Source organism: Myripristis murdjan, chromosome 3 (assembly GCF_902150065.1).
Source record: "Myripristis murdjan chromosome 3, fMyrMur1.1, whole genome shotgun sequence".
NCBI lineage: Eukaryota > Metazoa > Chordata > Actinopteri > Holocentriformes > Holocentridae > Myripristis > Myripristis murdjan.
Window position 1 is genome coordinate 41,250,766 of NC_043982.1, and position 20,381 is coordinate 41,271,146.

A 20,381-nucleotide genomic window follows, 5' to 3' on the forward strand; every position below is an offset into this window, starting at 1 on the left:
CTGCAAAATAATAAAGCGTTACTTCAGCGCTTACGGTGTGGTGAAGCACCTGTAGGTTTCTACACATAATAAAACAAGAAATTACCTAACAGCAGAGGTGGCAAACACCTGGCCTTTGGATCCCACTGACAGCACAATCACTGAGGCGACAACTACGATCAGGTCTGTACCGACAGAGAGAGAAAGGCTTCACATCAAGAGTCCAGATGCAATGCAACAACTTGGACAGTAAGAAGAGTTTTGTTAAGAAATATTTGCAAAATTCACCAAGGAAATATCTGAAAATGTTTTATATTCATTTATAAGGGGGTGGGTGAATAATAGTTAATATCCATTGCAGAGGTTTGATTTAAATGCCAAATTTCAAACATTTTGAGAGCAAATATTAATAAGGATGCACAATATTGGATTATTTGCCGAAATATGCTGTTAACTTCCAACTCTTTTGGCTGATTGTCAGTGCCGATGTATGCATTTTTTTCTTCCACCTAATTGCAGAGAACATCAAGTCTCTCCTGTGGTGGAATTAAAATATCATCATTAATATGCCTGCTCTTATTGTGAAGGCCCACTGGCAGATGCAGACATGAAGTACAATCAAAATGAAGACATTCACTGAGCAAATCTATTTCAATCTTGGTTTTGCAAAACATGCCAAATGTATTTTATTTATTTTCTTTCAAACAAAACTGTAAGGTTCATCCTGCTGGAACAAGTTTGGATGGTTCTCTCCCTGAGAAAATCCCAACAACAGCTGCAACCAGGATGAATTAGACCTATGTCACATATCGGCAGGAATCTTCATCTCTTTCCATGCTAATACTGATATTTAATTTTAAAGCCAATATCGGCCAATACTGACGATGAGCTGATATGATCGTACACCCTAATTAAACTGAAATTCAAATTACAAATGCTGGCATACATCCTTGTGCAACAGGTTCTTATCACTCAGGATGTGTGTTTGTGTTTGTGTTAGTGTGGATCATGATACCTACCTATAATAGATATTGGCTTCCTGGCAAAGCGCAGTCTCCCCCAGATGCCAACATATTTACTTCGGCAACCTGCTGACCAGAGGCGGACAAAATATTCGACCCCAAAGAACACCACAAGGACTATTTCCTGTCAGAGAGACGTAAAGAACGACAACATCACTGAGGGAGACGGGAAACTGGAGATACGTGATCAACGAGGCGTCCGGAGGTAGAAGTAACTCATTACATTTTCTCACGTCACTGTAATTGTTTGTGTACTTGTACTTTTCTGAGTATTTTTTTTTAAAAGTCAGTATTCTTACTTTTACTGAAGTACATGTTTTTACTTGAGTTTTATCCTTCACAACATTTTAAATTAGATCCATTACAGACAACAAATGATCAAGGACAGGTTGTGGAACCTTTCACAATAAAAGCTGAGAGATGAGTACAGGAACCTGCCTCTACTTTGTTGGTTCTACTGTATGTCATTTCCAAATTTCACAATAAAAGCTGCACCATGAAAAACTGCAGCAAGGACCATTTTGATGCAACTGGCAAAAAAAAAAAAAAATGTGGATCAAGTGTGGAAAAAAGGGGAAGTTGAGAACCATGTAAACTCAACCATCATATTATGCGCTTATTCCACATGTGTCAGTTGAGTCTACAGGGTCCTCACTTCAGTTGAGCGTAATGTCCCTTTAAAAGCATGCAGTGTGCAGCGTGTTCTCTCCTCCTTTTCTAACTGCATGGAAAAGATCCCAGCTAACACAGTTACTGTTTGGAAAAAGGAGCTCAGTCACTTTTACTGCCAGGACATTTGACATGAGACACTTTGGACTTTTACTGCAGGAGATTTTTACTGCACTACTTCTACTTCTACTGCAGTCACATACCAGCAGAGGAACAGTACTTCTACTTCTACTGCAGTCACATACCAGCAGAGGAACAGTACTTCTACTTCTACTGCAGTCACATACCAGCAGAGGAACAGTACTTCTACTTCTACTGCAGTCAAATACCAGCAGAGGAACAGTACTTCTACTTCTACTGCAGTCACATACCAGCAGAGGAACAGTACTACTTTGTAGTACTCTTTCCACCACTTGCAGATGTCACAACAATGTTTTTTGCAATAGCTGCTCAGATTTGAGGGAAAAATACTTCAGAACAGATGTTTTTGATGTAACTGTTGCAGAAAGTACTCTCTGGGCCCATTTGCTTTTGCAACTTGCAGCTACACGACCTGATCACTGGAATTCATTAAGGACTATTGATTCTCTTTCTGCATGCGACACCAGCTGTCAGCGTGTAACTCGTGTCACACCAATTCATTAGCCGCCAAATGTACTTCGACCTTTTGCGTGTTCAGATTGATTTTGTATCCCGACTAATAAAAATAATACAATTAATCCTTATAGAATACGAGTTCATTTCAATGTATGTGAACAGTCTCTTGATCTTGCTCCATTCTCTTCTTGCTGTTGTCGTCATTATGCCGTGAACAAATAACTCATATCATCTCATATCCGCAGTTTAGAGTTGTAAACCTGAGGCACACACAATTAAAGCCTGTTGAATTAAATTCCATGCGAGTTTCCACGATCGCTCCACGAGTACAAATGGATTCAAAAAATCAATTTTGGCACACCATTACACCAACATGTGGCGATTAATGAAGTGGTGTGAATGAGAATGCAATTACCTTCACACGTCTCTTAATCATTGACAGGCATTTGAAAATTAAGCTGACTGAAAGTGAATCGATAGTCTTTCATAGATTTTTAACGGTGACACGATCCATTTGCAGTGAGCGATTAGCAAACTAAAGGATTCAGGCGAAGGGATGCTTCATTCCACACAGTCGTCAATTTGGGGCTTGGAATTGTTGGAGGTGTTTTCTTTGTCGGAGCCAAAGATTAATACGTCAAAGTGGATATATAATACAGCACATCCTGTGGAAAAAAGGGATTAAAAAATATGTTAAATTGTTTTCTTGGAAGCTAATATCTAAGCTGGCTTTTCTTGATTTTTGGATTCCTGCTTCAGTGATGGGTTGAAAAACAAATGGTCTGTGAACGTACTATTTAGGTTAAAAAAAAGAAGATATATATGCATTATAAATGAACATAAACAAAGATACAGCAAAAATGAATAACCAGGCACAGACAACAAACGAAAAAAGTGCTTGGTGTTTTTCAAAGATGATCAGAACCACACCATATGTTCATGAATAACAAATTCAATCTGAAGAAAAACTTGTTCCAGTTGGAACACCTGGATTTTTTTTAATTTTGTATAAAGCTGCCAACTATGTTCGGCTGCCATGCTTTTCTTCTGCAGTGCGACTCAGAGTGAGTAAAATGTGGCAATATTTTTTTAATCACACAAAAATTATTTTAGATTCCAGCAGAAAATGTGGATCCTGTGGGGAACCTTTGAAAGAGGCACTGCAGCATATTCCAGCACCTCGCCAAAAAACACAGCTAAAACACTATCAGCCTGAGCTGCAGCACTGAGCTGCTCCTCTGTTAACCTTGTGTGCAGCGAGAGAGAAAGTAGACAAAGGAGATGCTTCTGTGGGGGAGGAGAGAAAACAGCAGAGGAACAGGGTCAGCACAAATTTCTAACTAGATAGCAGGGGCTGGGGCTTCTACAGAAGTCGACAAAATAATCACATAGAATACAGCAAAAGCTAGGTTTTTTTTTTTTTTTTTTTTTTTTGGTTTGTTGGTTTAAAAATTTGCCCCCAGCAAATACTTGCAATCATTGTGTTTACAGAGGAGAAGATTAACCCTCCTATATCTTTCATTCAGTGTTCAACTTCTCTACATGTGTTGTTTTTTTATGCTTCATAATTAATGACTTCTCCTAATTTTATGAGGACAAGTGGGTAAACATGAAATTAAAATGATGACACGTTTTCAGTGTCCTGGCCATATTTTGTACCCACAGGTGTTTCTGTGGGGTCAGTTTGATCACAGGTTGTTTTAGCTGCATAAAAGAAATATATTTTAAGAAATATATTTTATACACATTTGTTTTAGTTGTTGTAGACACTGAGGAACGACAACATACCGTTTATAATCATCAAAAAACCCTCTACTGTAGGGCCCTCACCAAAAACTGCCACACCTGTACTAACATAACACACCTGTAGCAACATAATCACACCTGTAGTGACACCTGTAGTAACATAATCACACCTGTAGTGACACCTGTAGTAACATAACACATTTGTACTAACAAAACACGCCTGTAGTAACATAACACACTTGCAGTAACATAACACACCTGTAGTGACACCTGTAGTAAAATAACCACACCTGTAGCAACACAACACACCTGTAGTAATATAACACACCTGTAGTGACATAACACACCTGTAGTAATTTAACATACCTGTAGTGACATAACACACCTGTAGTAATACCTGTAGTAAAATAACACACCTGTAGTGACACCTGTAGTAACATAACCACACCTGTAGCAACATAACACACCTGTAGTAATATAACACACCTGTAGTGACATAACACACCTGTAGTAATATAACATACCTGTAGTGACATAACACACCTGTAGTAATACCTGTAGTAAAATAACACACCTGTAGTGACACCTGTAGTAACATAACCACACCTGTAGCAACATACCACACCTGAAGGAAGACCAGACCCTCAAAAAGCGCACAAACCTGACCGTTGATGACATCCACACACTTTTACAGTTCGTTGCCAAATCCACATATTTTCAGTTCAAGAACACATGCTACAGACAGACAGAAGGATTCGCAATGGGAGACCCACTATCTGCAATAATGAGCGGCTTTTTCATGGAGGACCTGGAGACCAAAGCCATACACACAGCACCCACCCACTGTAAACCCACACTATGGAGGAGATACGTTGACGACACCCTGGAAAAAATAAAAACCGGACACACACAAGAACTCACAGACCACCTCAATACCATGGACAGCACCGGAAACATAAAATTCACACACGAAGAGGAAATAGACCGGACCACACCTTTCCTAGACATAAAAATCCACCACAAAGAAGACGGCAGCATCAGAATCGCGGTATAGGCCTACAGAAAACCGACACACACTGACCAGTACCTCCTCTGGAGTTCGGAGCACCCCACAGCGCACAAACTTTCCGTAGTTAGAACACTTTACGAACGGGCCACAATCATTACCGAAGATACAGACAGACAGGAGGAGGAGAAACACATACAGCAAGCACTCAGACTCTGCCAATATCCCAGATGGGCCATAAACAAAGGACAACAACAGGTGAAGAACCGAGAAGAGGGGCAGAAAGAGAGAAAAGGGAAACACACAAAAAAGACCGACGATAAAACCAAAGACACCGTAACCATACCTTACATCCAGGGGATAACAGAAGCAATACAACGGGCCATGAAAAAACACCACATATACACAGCAGTAAAACCACATACAAAACTCCGCCAGCTGTTGGTACACCCGAAAGACAAAATAGCACCGGACAACAAATGCAACGTCATATATGAAATACCGTGTTTGAAAAACATACATCGGGGAAACGGGAAGAGCGTTCAGCACCAGAAAGAAAGAACACAAAAAAGAATGTGAAAGGGAGACAGCAGGACGGTTCACACGAACACAGAAGGACAAAGCAGAGCAAGAAAACCTAAAATCAGCCATCACAGACCACTGCAGGAGGAATAACCACATTATGGACCTGGACAAGGGAAAGATAATAACATCTGAGGCCAACAAATTTAAACGGTGGATAAAGGAGGCCATCGAAATTAGGAAGCGGGCAAGGGACACCATCAACCGGGACGAGGGGGCATACACCCTCTCGCACACCTGGGATTCAGTGCTCCAAGAACCATCCAGGGAGAAAGGGCCGTGGTCGGCCCGACAGACTCAAGCTGTGTCCCAATTCAGGGTCTGCATCCTTCGAAGGCCGCATTTGAAGGCCAGTTACGTCACAACACTGCGCGAAGGCCTGTCCCAGTTCATCCAAAGCCGAAGGATCCTTCAAATGCGCACTTCAAATGCGGCCTGCTTTTCAGCCGTTGGTAGCCGATTCGAAGGCTGCACCGCGACTAGCCTTTGCGGGCTCCCGTATCCCAAAATGCTTTGCGTGCTGCTGCTCAGTCGGAGAAAAGTTCAGATTTCACATTATAAATATTCGTTTTTTACTCATTTGAACATCCAACGCCATATATGTTAAACCAAAACCCCTGTTCTGTCTTGTCTGACAGAAAGAAACGTTATATTTCAGTCTCCGGAGTTTGTTGTCATGGAAACGGCGGTAACGGCGGTTACGCAACCAGGAAATACTCCGAAGGCTAGACCGTCCCATTTCGTAGCCGTTAGTTGACGGGGGAGGATGCTTCGGTTGAAGTCCGGGTCCTCCGAAGGACCCAGACTTCGGAGGACCTGGACTTCGAAGGATGCAGACCCTGAATTGGGACACAGCTTCTGACAGGTCTGTCGGGCCGATCAGCTGATAAATGACACGTCAGCAACACGTCAGATGACGCTTCTGAGGAAGACTGGCGCCACAGTCGAAACTGTCAAGCAGGTATGAACAGCTCTATCTTGTATTTTTGTCTGAACAAAGGAAAAACTTGTGTATAACACACCTGTAGTAATATAACACACATGTAGTGACATAACACACCTGTAGTGACATAACACACCTGTAGTAATACCTGCAGTAACATAACATACTTGTAGTAACATAACCATTCCTGTAGTAACATAACCATACCTGCAGTAACATAACCATACCTGTAGTAACATAACACACCTGTAGTAATATAACACACCTGTAGTGACATAACACACATGTAGTAACATAACCATACCTGCAGTAACATAACCATACCTGCAGTAACATAACACACCTGTAGTAACATAACACACATGTAGTAACATAACACACCTGTAGTAACATAACACACCTGTAGTAACATAATGTAACATAACATAACATAACATAACCATACCATACCATACCATACTTTAATTTCATTATTCAACCTGTTGTATAATGACAAATAAACGTCTTTGTATCCTTGTATCCTTGTATCCTTGTATACCTGCAGTAACATAACACACCTGTAGTAACACAACACACATGTAGTAACATAACCCTACCTGTAGTAACATAACACACCTGTAACACACCTGTAGTAATGTGAGAACGACTGTTCATATGACATTTTGTGATTCCAACAAGAACTTTGATGTATAAGAGGGGGTTATGTTTTATTTAAAGGGCTATTTAGGTCGTCAGAAAGACACATAAAGTACCAGACACATAAACTTGGTTAGCAATTTTTATTATAATTAAATTACTGGGTTTAAATTGACCCCACCTGATAAAAAATGTTAGTAAATTCAAAGGTAACAGGAAGGTGAAGATGAACACAGAAGAGTTGAGAGATAGATGGACTGAGATGTTGGTCCAAGTCCAGAGCCGTCCAGAAAAAAAAAAAAATCCTAACGAAAAACACAAGTGAATTTGTCATTTGCACAGACCCATGCATGTACACACACACACACACATCTACCATCTTGTTTGCATGGGGCATAAAATGACAGCTGAACTTACAGTTTTTTAATCACAGCTCTGTTGCATATGCAGCACGGTGCAGAGCCAGCCAGGAGGGCCCCTGCTAATCCCAGAAATGAGGCCGCAGGTTAATCTGAAACTCTGAGGTTACTCGCCAAAGCATCATTTCAGCAGCATTTAATCCCATTATCAGCCGGCCAAGGTAAACTTAAATGTCACATGTTTAGCTTGTGTCGGCCACACTCCGGCGGCCGTTCACACAACTAATCCCCTGCTCCTTGCCATCCTCTACTGGAAAACTCGTCTTTTTTTTTTTATCAGTGTTTTGTCTCAGCCCGGCTGACTCACCGATCAGCCAAACACAACAGCAGTTTAGCTCAACAGCTGGTGTCTCAGGGTCAAGTTCATCCCATTCACTATTGATTCTCGTGGTCGACTCAAGCTCAGGTGCTTTAAAGCCCTCTTAAGCCACCGGGATTCTCAACACAGCGTTTGTTTTGAGTGGATATTATTTCAAGGAGTTCACAAATTCTATGTAGCTGTAAGTGTCCCCAAATTGGTTCTCTGCAAGGTGGTGGGAATGTGAATGAACGGGTGAAATTGCTTTTGAAACAACAGAAATGGAGGTTTGACATTTGCTGCTTTAGCGGCACCTCGGCAGTCACAAACTTGATTGTTCCTGCTACTCCATTAGGAAGAGGAGGAAGAAGAGGAAGAAGAAGAAAAAAAAAACGGATGTAAATTGGTGGAACAATTCCATTTGCTCTCTGATTTACTCTGGGTTTTATCAAGCCAGGTTCATCCAAAATATTACATGCTGTTCAATTCAATTTAAAAAGAATTCCATGATGACTCGGTGTCTATTTACTCTTTGGTTTCACTTTTTTATCGTCATTATTCCTTCTTTATTTAAATGAGATACTTGAGGTTGTAGGAGATCAGCCCCATAGCAAAGTAAAACTCAAGATGAGGACTCGTTTAAATCACATTTACTCCTCTCCCAGACAAAAATGAGCAAGGACCAAAGACAGATTTTTTTTTTTTTTCGAATTAATCTCATTTTTGTCTTCCTGAAATAAAGTCTCAAAGTGAGCGCTGTTTGAGTTTCCTACATTTTCTTACAGGTCTCTCATTTGTGGAGAGAAATGAGATTAGTGCTCTCAAATGAGTCTCATTAGGTCTTCAATCTCACATCCACACTGATAATCTGTTGGTTATAAAGCAATGAAAAAAAGCCCAAAAGAAGCAACTTGGCCCTCCCCAAAATTGAATAAATAAATATTATAACTTTTATTCACATAACTAAATTTTAAAAATGGATGAATAAATGTAAAATCCCAAAACAGGCGATCCTACCAACCACAATATGAGGCCACATGCTCAATTTACATATGAATGTATAGGGACTTAATTTGGATTTCATGCACAGCCACTTCAAAAATGCTGCAACTTTTAATTTAAGTATTTTCTGTTTCACTCTCAAGTTGAACAAAACCAACAAGTCAACTGTAAATGAACTGTGAATGAATGAATGAATGAATAAAAAGTTAATAATCTGCATATAAAGAACTGGTCAATTATATGAACGTGTTATATCAATGAATGCAAAATGTAATGTAATCCCACCCCCATATAAAAAAAGTATAGAAAAGTTATTCATTACTTTCTAGAAATTGTAATAATCACTAATTACTACTAATTTTACTAATTACTCTCTCTAAAAAAGTAACTAGATCACTAGTTACTTTACTTTTGTATTTAAGATAATATAAAATAAGATATTCCTTTATTAGTCCCACAGTGGGGAAATTTCCAATATATTTGGGAATATTTGGCCTCAAGACACACATATAAGATTAGATCAGTTTAAAGAACACACTAATCATGTTTCCCTATAATCTGTATATTTGGTAATTATATATTTGATAACTGATTGTGTACTTGGCCTGGGTATCTGATGATTTCAGACACTACACTCGTACCAGACACCCGAGTTTGAGAGGATTTTTGTTGTTGAAGATAATTTAGTCTAAATGTCAATATATTTGAGCACAATTTGGTTGTACATACAGAATTTTTCAGTGGAACGTCATGATGGTCAATGTGAGAATTTATCAATAATCAGGTAAAAGTCATTTTGAAAATCCGCTGGGAAGTCTAGCGGCGGTTGCAACTGCAATACAAGGAGTAAAAATCTAAATCTAACCCATCTTTGTTTGAAGTTACAATCAACTGGGAGGCTTAATCTCGGGGGTTAAGACAAAGATTTGGTTAATAAACAACTTTTTATGTTGTGGTTTTGCTGGTTTATCCAAAGTGATGAAACAACCCAAGCATGTGCATTGACTTCTTCTTCTTCTTCTTCTGCTTCTTCTGCTTCTGCTTCTTCTTCTTCTTCTTCTTCTTCTTCTTCTTCTTCTTCTTCTTCTTCTTCTTCTTCTTCTTCTTCTTCTCTATCTAGGCTCTTGGAGCACCTCGAAGCCTCTCCCATCAGCCCCTGCTCAAATATGGTTTACAGCTCATTCTCACGTATGTCCTCAGCTTCTCATTCAGGAGTAATAAATTAGTCCAGGAGGAGACACTGCGATGAGGTCCAGTATGAAGATCATACTTTGTCTCACTTTCTTCTCTTTGCTCTGACCAAAACAGGAACGAGATCTCCTCTGTTTATCCTGCTGCTCAGGTACCGCTACAACGATATCTAAATTCAACTTCATTTGTCCTGAATAAGTCTGCTAGGTTCGTCTCATTTTCATATTTTTATTGCTCCTAAGGGGGCTTTAGGAGAACTCAATTGTATCTGATTTATTGCTCTTAAAAAGGCCTCAGGAGCAATACATCAGACGCAAATGATCACAGAATGAGTCAAAAATGAGCAGCTCAAGTTAGTCTCATGAGATCAGACTGATCAGCAGATAAGCAACAGATTCTTTTTCCTGTGGGACAACACAGTTTAAGATCCATATGCACACAGATAAGGATGATGCAGCAGTAACAGAGCGAGCGGGCCACAGGCTGCATCCTGAATTTAAACAGAGCTGCTGTGGAAAAAATGTGAATCCTGCCCTTGAGAGCTCGCCGCTACAAAAATCCCCGTCGACCTAGTTACACGGATCTTTCAGACGATTCTGTGTGGAGGAAGGGACCATCGATCAGGGTCACACAATAAACCCCTCTGTGTGGGGAACATGCCCACAGCACACTCACTCCCACTGCTCTGGAAATAAATGGCACTCACTAGAGTTATATTTTCCATCCGTTTTTAAATTCTTGTTCTCAATTCAGTTCTGTTTCAGTTCGTTTCCGGAGTGGGTTTTGCTGGTTTCAGTTTAGTTTTTATTGCCTCAGAATGTTTAGTTTGAGTTGAGTTTTTATTAGTTTCAGTATTAGTTTTAGTTTTTTTTATTCTAATCTGGGCGGTGGACTCCCAGTCATGTCGACATCCCAGTCTCAATAAACATCAGCACCAATGCAAACTCATGCTGGTTGTGCTCACACATTTCAACACACAGACAAAAAATCAAACTAAAGACAATTTTCTCCAATTTTTTTTTTTTTTTTATCTTATTTTCGCGAATTTCGTAAGTATACAACATCATTTCAGTTATATTTCCCATTTCTTTTAGTCTAGTTTGTTTTTTCAGTTGACTAAAATGTTTCATCACACCTACCTGTAGTTTTTAGTTTATTTTTTAATTAACTATAATAACCTACAATAATTCCATACAATCCATATCTCATTAGACTTCATGGCTGCCAAGGTGCAAGATGTTCTACTCTTGATGCTGTTCACTGCCGCCACCTGGTGGAGGAGTTTTAAGGCAAAATGTCAAAAGGGACAGGGGTACATATATTACAAAGAGACAAGAATAATTTTGCACCCAGTTGGAGCCGTTCTCTGCTTACTGCATGGCTGAAAAACATAAAGGAGAGTGGGTGTGAACAGTGGGACAGATGAGGAGGGTGGAGAGCCTCAGATTCATTTTTTTTTTTTTTTTTTTTACCATCTTTTTATACACATTTTTTGATGAGCATCCGTCAACACAGCTGCATCTCTGTCTGAATGCCAGCAGCTCATTTTCAGCGCTGGAGGGTTACCTGAGCCAGGTGTGGTGAAGCACCACGACACGTACGTAGGCGCTCCAATGATGAACTGCACTTTTGTATCTCAGAATCAAAGAGCACCAAATGACCGATTTTATTTCGAGAGTGGAGCCGCTCTTAAAGCCCGAGTCAGATTGCTCAAGTTTTTCCTGACGAGCGCAGAGTAAAGATTTCAAAGTGAACGCTGACATGACGACATTGCAGGAGCAGATTGTGCTAAATTGTATTTGCATATGTGTACATGTGTGAGTTTTTCCGGGCATGTTGTCACATTGCGCCATGTTACAGGAGATTTATTCCTCCTAATAAAACTGTGCAGCGACTTGTCAAGAGCAGATCAAGAGGAGCTGGCGATGTCCTCTGATGAGAACCAGCCACTTGAGTGGGAGCTGCTGTTAAAAGCGTCCTCTCCTGCAGTGCATTCTCTTTTTCTTGCTCCCAGACAAGATTTCAAATGTCAGTCCTCTTGAGTCTCAGCCCGCTTCACACAACACGAGCCCAAAATCAAAGTCAGAAAACAAAATCCCAATGAGACACATTTTGAAGGAGTCTTGCGGGGCGCCAAAGTCTCCTTATCCCGAGCCGGGTCACCCTACCGGAGAACGTAGCCTCCATAACGTCCACCACCCACCTGGACAGGCTGTGTTAAAACCATCCAGTGTGACCCAGGCTTTAGGTCTCTCTTTTATTCCCAGATGAAGACCTGGCAATAGTAACAGCTCCGAGATTTTCTGAGTTACTGTTTGGAACAAAATAGTAAACAACAAGAAGAAGAAAACTTGGAGAAATGAAATGAAACTCCTGGGGGAAAAAAAAAAGCCAAATGAAAGCCAGGAGGGCTGTCAAATATGGAAACAACCTGATTACAAAAACTGCATTTAAAAGCCTGTGCTGGAAGAGAAGGTCACACTTCAATAATATGATTCTCAGTGGAGTGCTAAACCCCAAAATTCAATTTTCAAGTCAAGGAGGTCATTCTGCCTCATTTAACCTGTAAACCTCAAACCCTCTGATGAAGGCTCTGTGCCAAAACATGCGAGCGCTCTTCTAGTGTGAGCTGAACCAAATAAACAGGTGAACTGTGAGGATTTTGTCCTCCTTGACTGGAAAATTTGGGAGGTGCTGCCTTTACATCGTTTCTGAATATGCATTTAAAAGAGCTTACCCGGTGATTTTGAAGGTTTTAAACTGCAGCAAACCATTCAAACTTGAATTTCTGGTTGAAAGAGCCGCCTTATAATCTGCCTCTGCTTCTGTGGCTAACAAAGTTGTCGCCATTCATTAAAACACAGAACTGATAACTGGCTGTGTGAAGAAAACATTTCCCAGGGGACTATTTTCCCTGGCGGAGGGACCGCTTCACTCTACCCAATTTCAACTCATCAAAACGCAACAGTGCTGCTGCTTTTAGGAAAACTAATGTGGATGACTTTATTACAGTGATGAAAAGTTCATTTTCATATCATAGTGGAATTAATGGAAACCAACGGCTGGAAAAAAAGAGGAAAAATTATATTGCAGCTCTAAACTTACTTTGGGGAAAGATTAGCAGAAAGTGAAGTATATACAGTGGTGGAAAAAAGTGTTCGGACACCCCATGCATTTGTGAAATATCGCATTAAGGATCACTCTTAAGTCTTCCAGTTGCAATTTCTTTTAGTACAGTCACAGCCAAAATACTAAACCAATCCTAAAATGATTGGTTCCATAAAAATACATAAGACATTTTGAGTATTGGGTCATTTTGGTACCAGTGATGAAGGTCGTTCTTTTTATTAAAAGACACAATTTTTGTTGCCAAGCTTGGTGTCTATATAAAGCCAGCACATTTGAAAGTTCTTCAGACACAAAAATGGCTAAAACAAGGAACCTAACGCAGGAAACACGCCTGAAGAGAAAGATTCTCAGCCAGGAAGGGGACAGCTGCCACCAGATAGCCAGGAAGTGCAGATGGAGACCTTCAGCAGTTGGATACACTCTGCAGAAATACAGACGAACCAACAGCTCAGAAGACAAACCAAGATCTGGGCGTCCAAGGGTTTCTTCAGCAAGAAATGACCACATCCTGATCCGCATGTGCAGGCAAAACCACCGAATGACATCACAGGAGCTTCAGCAGCAGTGGTCAAACCAAACTGGTGTCCAGTGTTCCACCCGCACTGTACATGGCCGACTTTTAGATCATGGCTTAAGGTCCTACAAGGCTATCAAGAAGCCCCTGATCAATGAGAGACAGAGGCTAGCCCGGCGTCGTCGGCCCAGGCACACAAGAACTGGACAGCCAGGAACTGGAAGAAGATTCTGTGGTCAGAACAGTCCAGTTTCCAGCTTTAGTTTTGTTAGTTTTTCTTGTAAACAATAAACAAAAAAAATATAATTTGTATTTGTTTGTATCTGTCTAATGCAGCCACACCTTTTGAAACACAAAAAAAGATTTTCCACAAATATTTCATGATAATATTTGAGCTTGTGTAAAATTTTAAGGGTGTCCGAAAAGTTTTTTCCACCACTGTACACTTTGTAGGGGGCTGGATTTTAGCGGAGGAACATAGGCGGTTCTAGGGGGTGGCAGGGGGTGGCAGCTGCCACCCTAGAAAAATGCCTTGCCACCCTAGTTGCCACCCGAATTTCAGACAGTTTATTTATTTATTTTTTAATTGTGGCTGTTCGGAAACTTGCTGTTATAAAACTCAAATGTCTGAGTGCAAGTAAATGCAGCAAGAGATGACACTCTCACTATTTAAGGGGTTGATAAATAAATAAATAATTAAATAAATAGAAATATATATTTCTAATGCCACCTTTTGGTTTTCTATTCGATGCTTCACTCATGTACCACAATAATGGAATGTTTTTGAGTTAAAATATCCTCATTTGGGGGTTTTCCAAGCAAATATTGATATATGTGATCGTTTGGTATTAAATCAGCATATACATTTCTGCCACCCCTTAAAGTCTCCATGCCACCCTCTTGCCACCCCGTGAATATTTGTCTAGATCCGCCCCTGCAGAGGAAGTGTTAATACTCACCACCCAGAAGAGTGTGGTGTGAGCCAGCGCCTGGTACTGGTCGATGGTGGAGAGGACGCTGAGGATCAGACAGGCCAGGACTATGAGGAACCTGAAAAAAAAAAAAAAAAAAAAAAAGAGCCAAAGCGCAGCACACATTACTGCGAGCCTCACATCACAAGCGTTACATGCAAACGGCTGCAACACAGCTAACGCATATTCACATTTCACGAATCTTACTCTGATTTTACCCGTTTGGACGAGCCCCTAAAATTATGGGCGATAAGTGGCTAAAATGTTCACAGCCTCATCTCCCTTTGATCAGAGCTTTGCACGGGTTGTAATCATCAAATGTCAGATGATGAAATCCTTAAACCATTAAACGAGACTGGCAGAAAAAGCTCCACTCGCACATGAAACGTCCCACTCCGTGTTTCTGCATTTCACTTCATATTTCTTTCAGTTATTTCCGACTGTGACTCCATAACGTCAGTCAACTCTGCTGTCGAATCTGAATGTTCGAATTTCATGAACGCTTCAGGACAATGTGACGTTATTATCTCCACCAGGTGTAGCTATTGTTTTCACCGGTGTGTGTGTGTGTGTGTGTGTGTGTGTCTGCCTCTTTGTTTTTGCCTCTTCTGCTCTCTCTCTTAATTGACTCTCTAGCTCGCTCAACCTCCATTGCGTTGTCTCTCTGTCTCTCCTTGTGTATAACTGTGTATATCTTGATTCCACTACTACTTTTTTTCCACAATAAAAGCCCTAGAAAAACACACTGTGTAACAACTTACAAAAGGAACTTAAATTGGCGAAGAGCAGTCACTTGCAGGCGGCTCAAGTAAAAGGCCGCAGGGCTCAGCATCCCCAAAATGATAATGGAGATATTATGCTGGAGCTTTTAGTGAGTTACGTGGCTTTCCGCTTGTTATTTGGAGGCAAACGTTTTAGTGAGAGAGAGCGAACGAGTGAGAGAGACCAAGTGCAAATGCACTGTGCACGAGGGGAACACACTGCAGTCTAGTGCGGTGTTTATTCACATGAAGTAGTGCAAAGTGAGCCGCTGGTGCTGCTGTGCCGGCAATAGTTACAGAACCACGTCTGTTTTTGAGGCAATCGCACTCCTCTGGCCCTGGAGTGATTTTATCAACTAAGAGCAAACTCAATTCTTTGTTGAATGCACAGAAATAACAGAGTACGCTCCCCCAGCTTGTAGAGGCTGTGTAGCTCACTTGTGCGTTTGTGTTTTTTTCCTGTAAGCTCACTCACTTGCGAGTCAACAGCCGACAGATCGGACACTCGAGAAAACACAAAACTGTAAAAAAAAAAAAAAAAAAAAAAAATGTCAGAGCAGCGATTTAAAAAAGATTACGAAGCCTGAAATTTCACCGCGGAAAAAAATGATGAGTAAAACTGTTTTCTATGTCAGCAGACTATTTTCCTTATCTTTGCGGGTCATTAGTTTGTGTGTTTGTGTGTGTGTGTGTGTGTGTGTGTGTGTGTGTACTAGGTATTGCTAATGTTGTGAGGACATAAATCTGTTTACACAGTCACGTTGTGGGGACTCGCCTCCCTTATGGGGACAAAAAGCAAGTCCCCATAAGTGAAAATCATTAATTTTAGGGTGAAGACTTGATTTAAAGGTAAGATAACTTTAGGGTTAGGTTAAGGTTAGGGTTAGGGTTAGGCAGGTAGTGGTTAGGGTTAAGGTTAGGATAAATCTCCAGGAAATGAATGTAAGTCAATGTAATGTCCTCTGAAGTGATGGAAACCAACTTGTGTGTGTGTGTGAGAGAGAGAGAGCGAGAGAGAGCGAAAAAGCAAGAGACCCTGGCTGAATTTTGTCATTTTAAACTTGTGCTCTTTCTGAAGCGCAGTTTCTGTGGACAACCATGTGACTTCTGCCGCAGAGGCAGAAACGGCTGGTGAGCCACAGGTCCACTCGTATAATGTGACTTCTTTTATGACTTTTGTATTTTCTATACCGTACTCTGTTATATTTGAATCATGCAGTGATCTAATTTGACAACATAATTTGACAACATAATTGGCTGCTGAGTCTCTCCCGGGTTTTGCTCTGCATATTGAGAAGCCAATAAGTCTGGAAAGGGGAGATACGCCTGGCGGAGATCTGCACCCTCCTGAGTGCACGCTTGTAGTTTTATATATTTTTTGCATGAAAAATATCTGACTGAGTTTGAATTGGCATTCAAGGACGACTCTCTCTCTCCAGAAATCACTGTGAACCCCTTGAACTCAATCTGAATGCATGACACATGATAAACATGTCAGATAATGAGTATAAAGGCCCATGCACACATCGACCAACACACACACACACACACACACACACAGTATTCACAAACACTAAAATGTTCCTTAATATTCTCCTTCTTCACCGTCAAGGTCACTAGCGTTTCAGCTGCAGGAACAATAAGGCTCCTGTAACTCCTCAGCGGGCTCCAGATAAAGATATTTTATTTCTGTGAGATAAGGTTCAGGTTGGTGAACCACCTTGCCAGATAGGTGGCTAACACTCACCTCGGTGGCCTTGCCTCCCTCCTGATTCTCTGACTCTTCAGCTCCTCAACACGAAAAGAAACCTTGGAGGAATTCCACAATTCAATGCATCTTTTCACCGTTGAATTTCCTTTATCCTCTACACGTCACGGAATTACAGAGCCCGTTCATATTCATAATAAAGGCACAGGAAAGTAAAATAATGCCTGGTCACACAAAATAAGCATTACTGATTCATTTCCACAGCGGTTTACATTCATATTTTGTGGCTAGAGTTGTGTTTTATGTGATGGCGGTGAGGAAAGAAAGCAAGAGGAAAAAGGCGCTTACTGCAAATATACTTACTGCCGGCCAGTGGTTCTCAAATGGGGCTACGCACACCCCTAGGGGTACGTTGGAGTACTGCAGGGGGTACGTGAGATTTTTAAAAAAGATTTATTTAGGAAATATGAGTCATGCATAACTCCTGAAATAATTAACCAATGCTATAATACATTCAATAAAAAATGTAAATGTAAGTCTGAAAATTCAAAAGGGGCTACATTATTGGAAAAAAGTTTGAGAACCACTGCTGTAGGTCACGATCCCATTCTCAAACTCATACCATCGCTCATTCATGTCACGTGGCTCAGTCCACTAAGCCAGGGAGAGCCTCTGTTCCTATAATGTCTTGCAGCTTTATGGAAATGGTCTTGTAGATGTTGTTCAGCAAAGTTAAAGCATCACTACACGGCACAAAAACCCCAAGAATCCCCAAGAATCAAATATTCCAAGATATGATCCAAATATGATGATATCTATAGTGATACTCTCTCAATATGACAGTCAGAGATTTCATGTTAAGAGCAAATCAAACTCCAGTATGCGAGCTCTTTATCCAGTATGGGACCAGATACTGTAGACAGATCCCACCACATACAGATATGCCACAGACACACTCAGTATTCTGGAAAAATATTGAGCTTGGATATTTCCAGACATGACATAAGGTCATGTTTGCAACACATACATGACAAAAAAATAATATATATCTGGTATCCTACTATAATACAGGTCCTAACAATGTTTATTGAGTCCACATTTGACCAGATTTGACGCATACCAACAAAACTCAGCGTTTCCGTCAGAAACAGTCTGTATTCTCCAGAGATATCCTGTTGAATATTCTTGGATTCTGGCCCTTTTCACGCACTGTACTGTTTGGTTTCTATGTGACCGGAGCTGATGGAAACTATGCACGAGGGAGTTTGAGTTTCCGGTCTGTGTTTGCACCACGGACGCTCTTATCACCTCAAACTACAGGCCGAGTTTATTGAACGTGAGCCAGGAATCCAGATACGCCCCCCCCCCCTCCTCCTCTGTAAAGTAACAGATACATGCGCAGGCTTGTGCACGCACGCCACACGTCAACACAGATAAAAGACCAGGGAGAGATCTGCAGGGGGAAGAGTGGCCAGTTTGCAGCGGCGTTAACACACCAGCAGGCTCTGTCTGAGGGAGGTGAACGCGCAGACAATACAACAGGACAAAAACGGCTCGGCACTTTGCTACCTGCTGCGTGTCCTCGCCACGCTGGCATCAACAGTGTGCTGCCTGGACAAATGGGAACAAATGTGTCTATTAAAGTCACAGTGAAATGAAAAGTGGCTTTTTCACCCTGCTCTCTAATTTTCCATGCCATAACATACACTTATACAACAATAAATGCTAAGTGCCTCACAGTTTTTTATACTTTTTATTTCCAAATCCTAGTCAGGGTGTAATATCCCAATGGTTTACACCAGGGCTTATTATTTTTTTCTCACTTATGACTAGCATTGAAACATGGATATTTCAGGATACTTTCTGATGTTCTATTTTAAATTAATCTTTTTTTTTTTTTTTTTTTTTTTAATCTGACCAATCGCTGATAAATTGCATGTTGACTCATGTAAATAACACATAATGCAGAATTACATAAAGCAGGAGAGAGACGTGCTACAAATAAAAAGCAGACAGGTTTACCATTTCCCTCCCAGAAGAAAATAAAATAACTGCTCTTTCCTTCTTTTTTCTTGATAAAATCTACATTTCATGCCAACCTGTTGCTTTTTTTGACCGCAGGTTTGCTAAAACTAACATAACACAGCAACCCAGCCACTAGCCCACTTATCTTAATTTATCATTAATCATCTATTTCTCAGTTTATCATACAAACACCTATTTTGCTTATTACACACAGCTGATAATAACTGGATGCAAATATTTCAATATTCGTGTCTCTGATATCTCTGGTTTACACAATAAATGATTCCTTGTTTCATTATGTCAGGTCCCAATATCCTGTTTCAACAAGAAATATGACAAAATGATGCTCTAAAGTGCTGTTTCATTGCTTACCTTATTTTATTAATTAAATTTATTATCTCCTGATATTGTTAATTCAAACACTTTTTTACATGCATGCTCCATGATTTAAGGTGTTTTTTACAGTTTTTTTCAATCGCTTTTTCCAGTATAATGAAACTAGGATCCACTTTGTCGTCATCTTCACCTCCAAACCACAGCAGAAGTTTTCTTTTGCAAATGTGTTCATACCTTTTCATTGTATTCATACATTTTTCAGGCTCTTTTGCACAACACTTCTCACATGTGTCATTTACATGGCCCTGACTCCATTGACTTCACTACGGTAGTCAAAAGCAAAACATCTCACAGCTGATAGAAATGACCTGCATCACTGTGAAATCACTAGTGCACCTGCATCACTACCCTTTCCACAAATCACCATTCACCAATCAGTTTTTCTGTGTAATACTGTATGTGAATTACAGTATTTCAGTTTTTCCATCAACACAGTAAAATTTCACCTCAAAGTCTTTCTGAGTTTGGATGCAATTCTTTACTGTAAGTTCACATTTGAATGTGCAGCTCACAGGAGAACCTTGTTCAAACTGACAGCTGTATTTTGTATTCTGCTGTCAGCTGTGTTACAGTACAGTAGAGCTGATTGAAGGAAGCTACTCATTTGGGCAGAAGTTGAGTTGTTTGAGGGAAATATTGGCTTATTCTACTTGCTTTACAAAATGTAACTATGTAAATTGTCCAAAAAAAAAAATATGACTACAATACGCACAGGAGAAAGTAAGGTTGAACCTGCTCAGACTGAAAAGGGTGTGTTGCATTTTGGTGTTGAGTATGAAGTGAGTGA

At 40.5% G+C, this 20,381-nt stretch overlaps 1 protein-coding gene across 1 annotated transcript in view; it reads right to left on the reverse strand.

Annotated features, from left to right (window-relative positions):
- The window catches only part of kcnq1.1 (potassium voltage-gated channel, KQT-like subfamily, member 1.1), a 62,439-nt gene that overhangs the window by 32,356 nt on the left and 9,702 nt on the right, over positions 1-20,381 (reverse strand). The window contains exons 2-4 of the mRNA XM_030046019.1: positions 14,693-14,783; positions 999-1,125; positions 86-164 (exon numbers count right to left, since the gene is read on the reverse strand). Of these exons, the coding sequence (XP_029901879.1) occupies positions 86-164; positions 999-1,125; positions 14,693-14,783 (297 nt within the window). The remainder of the gene's footprint in view (positions 1-85; positions 165-998; positions 1,126-14,692; positions 14,784-20,381) is intronic.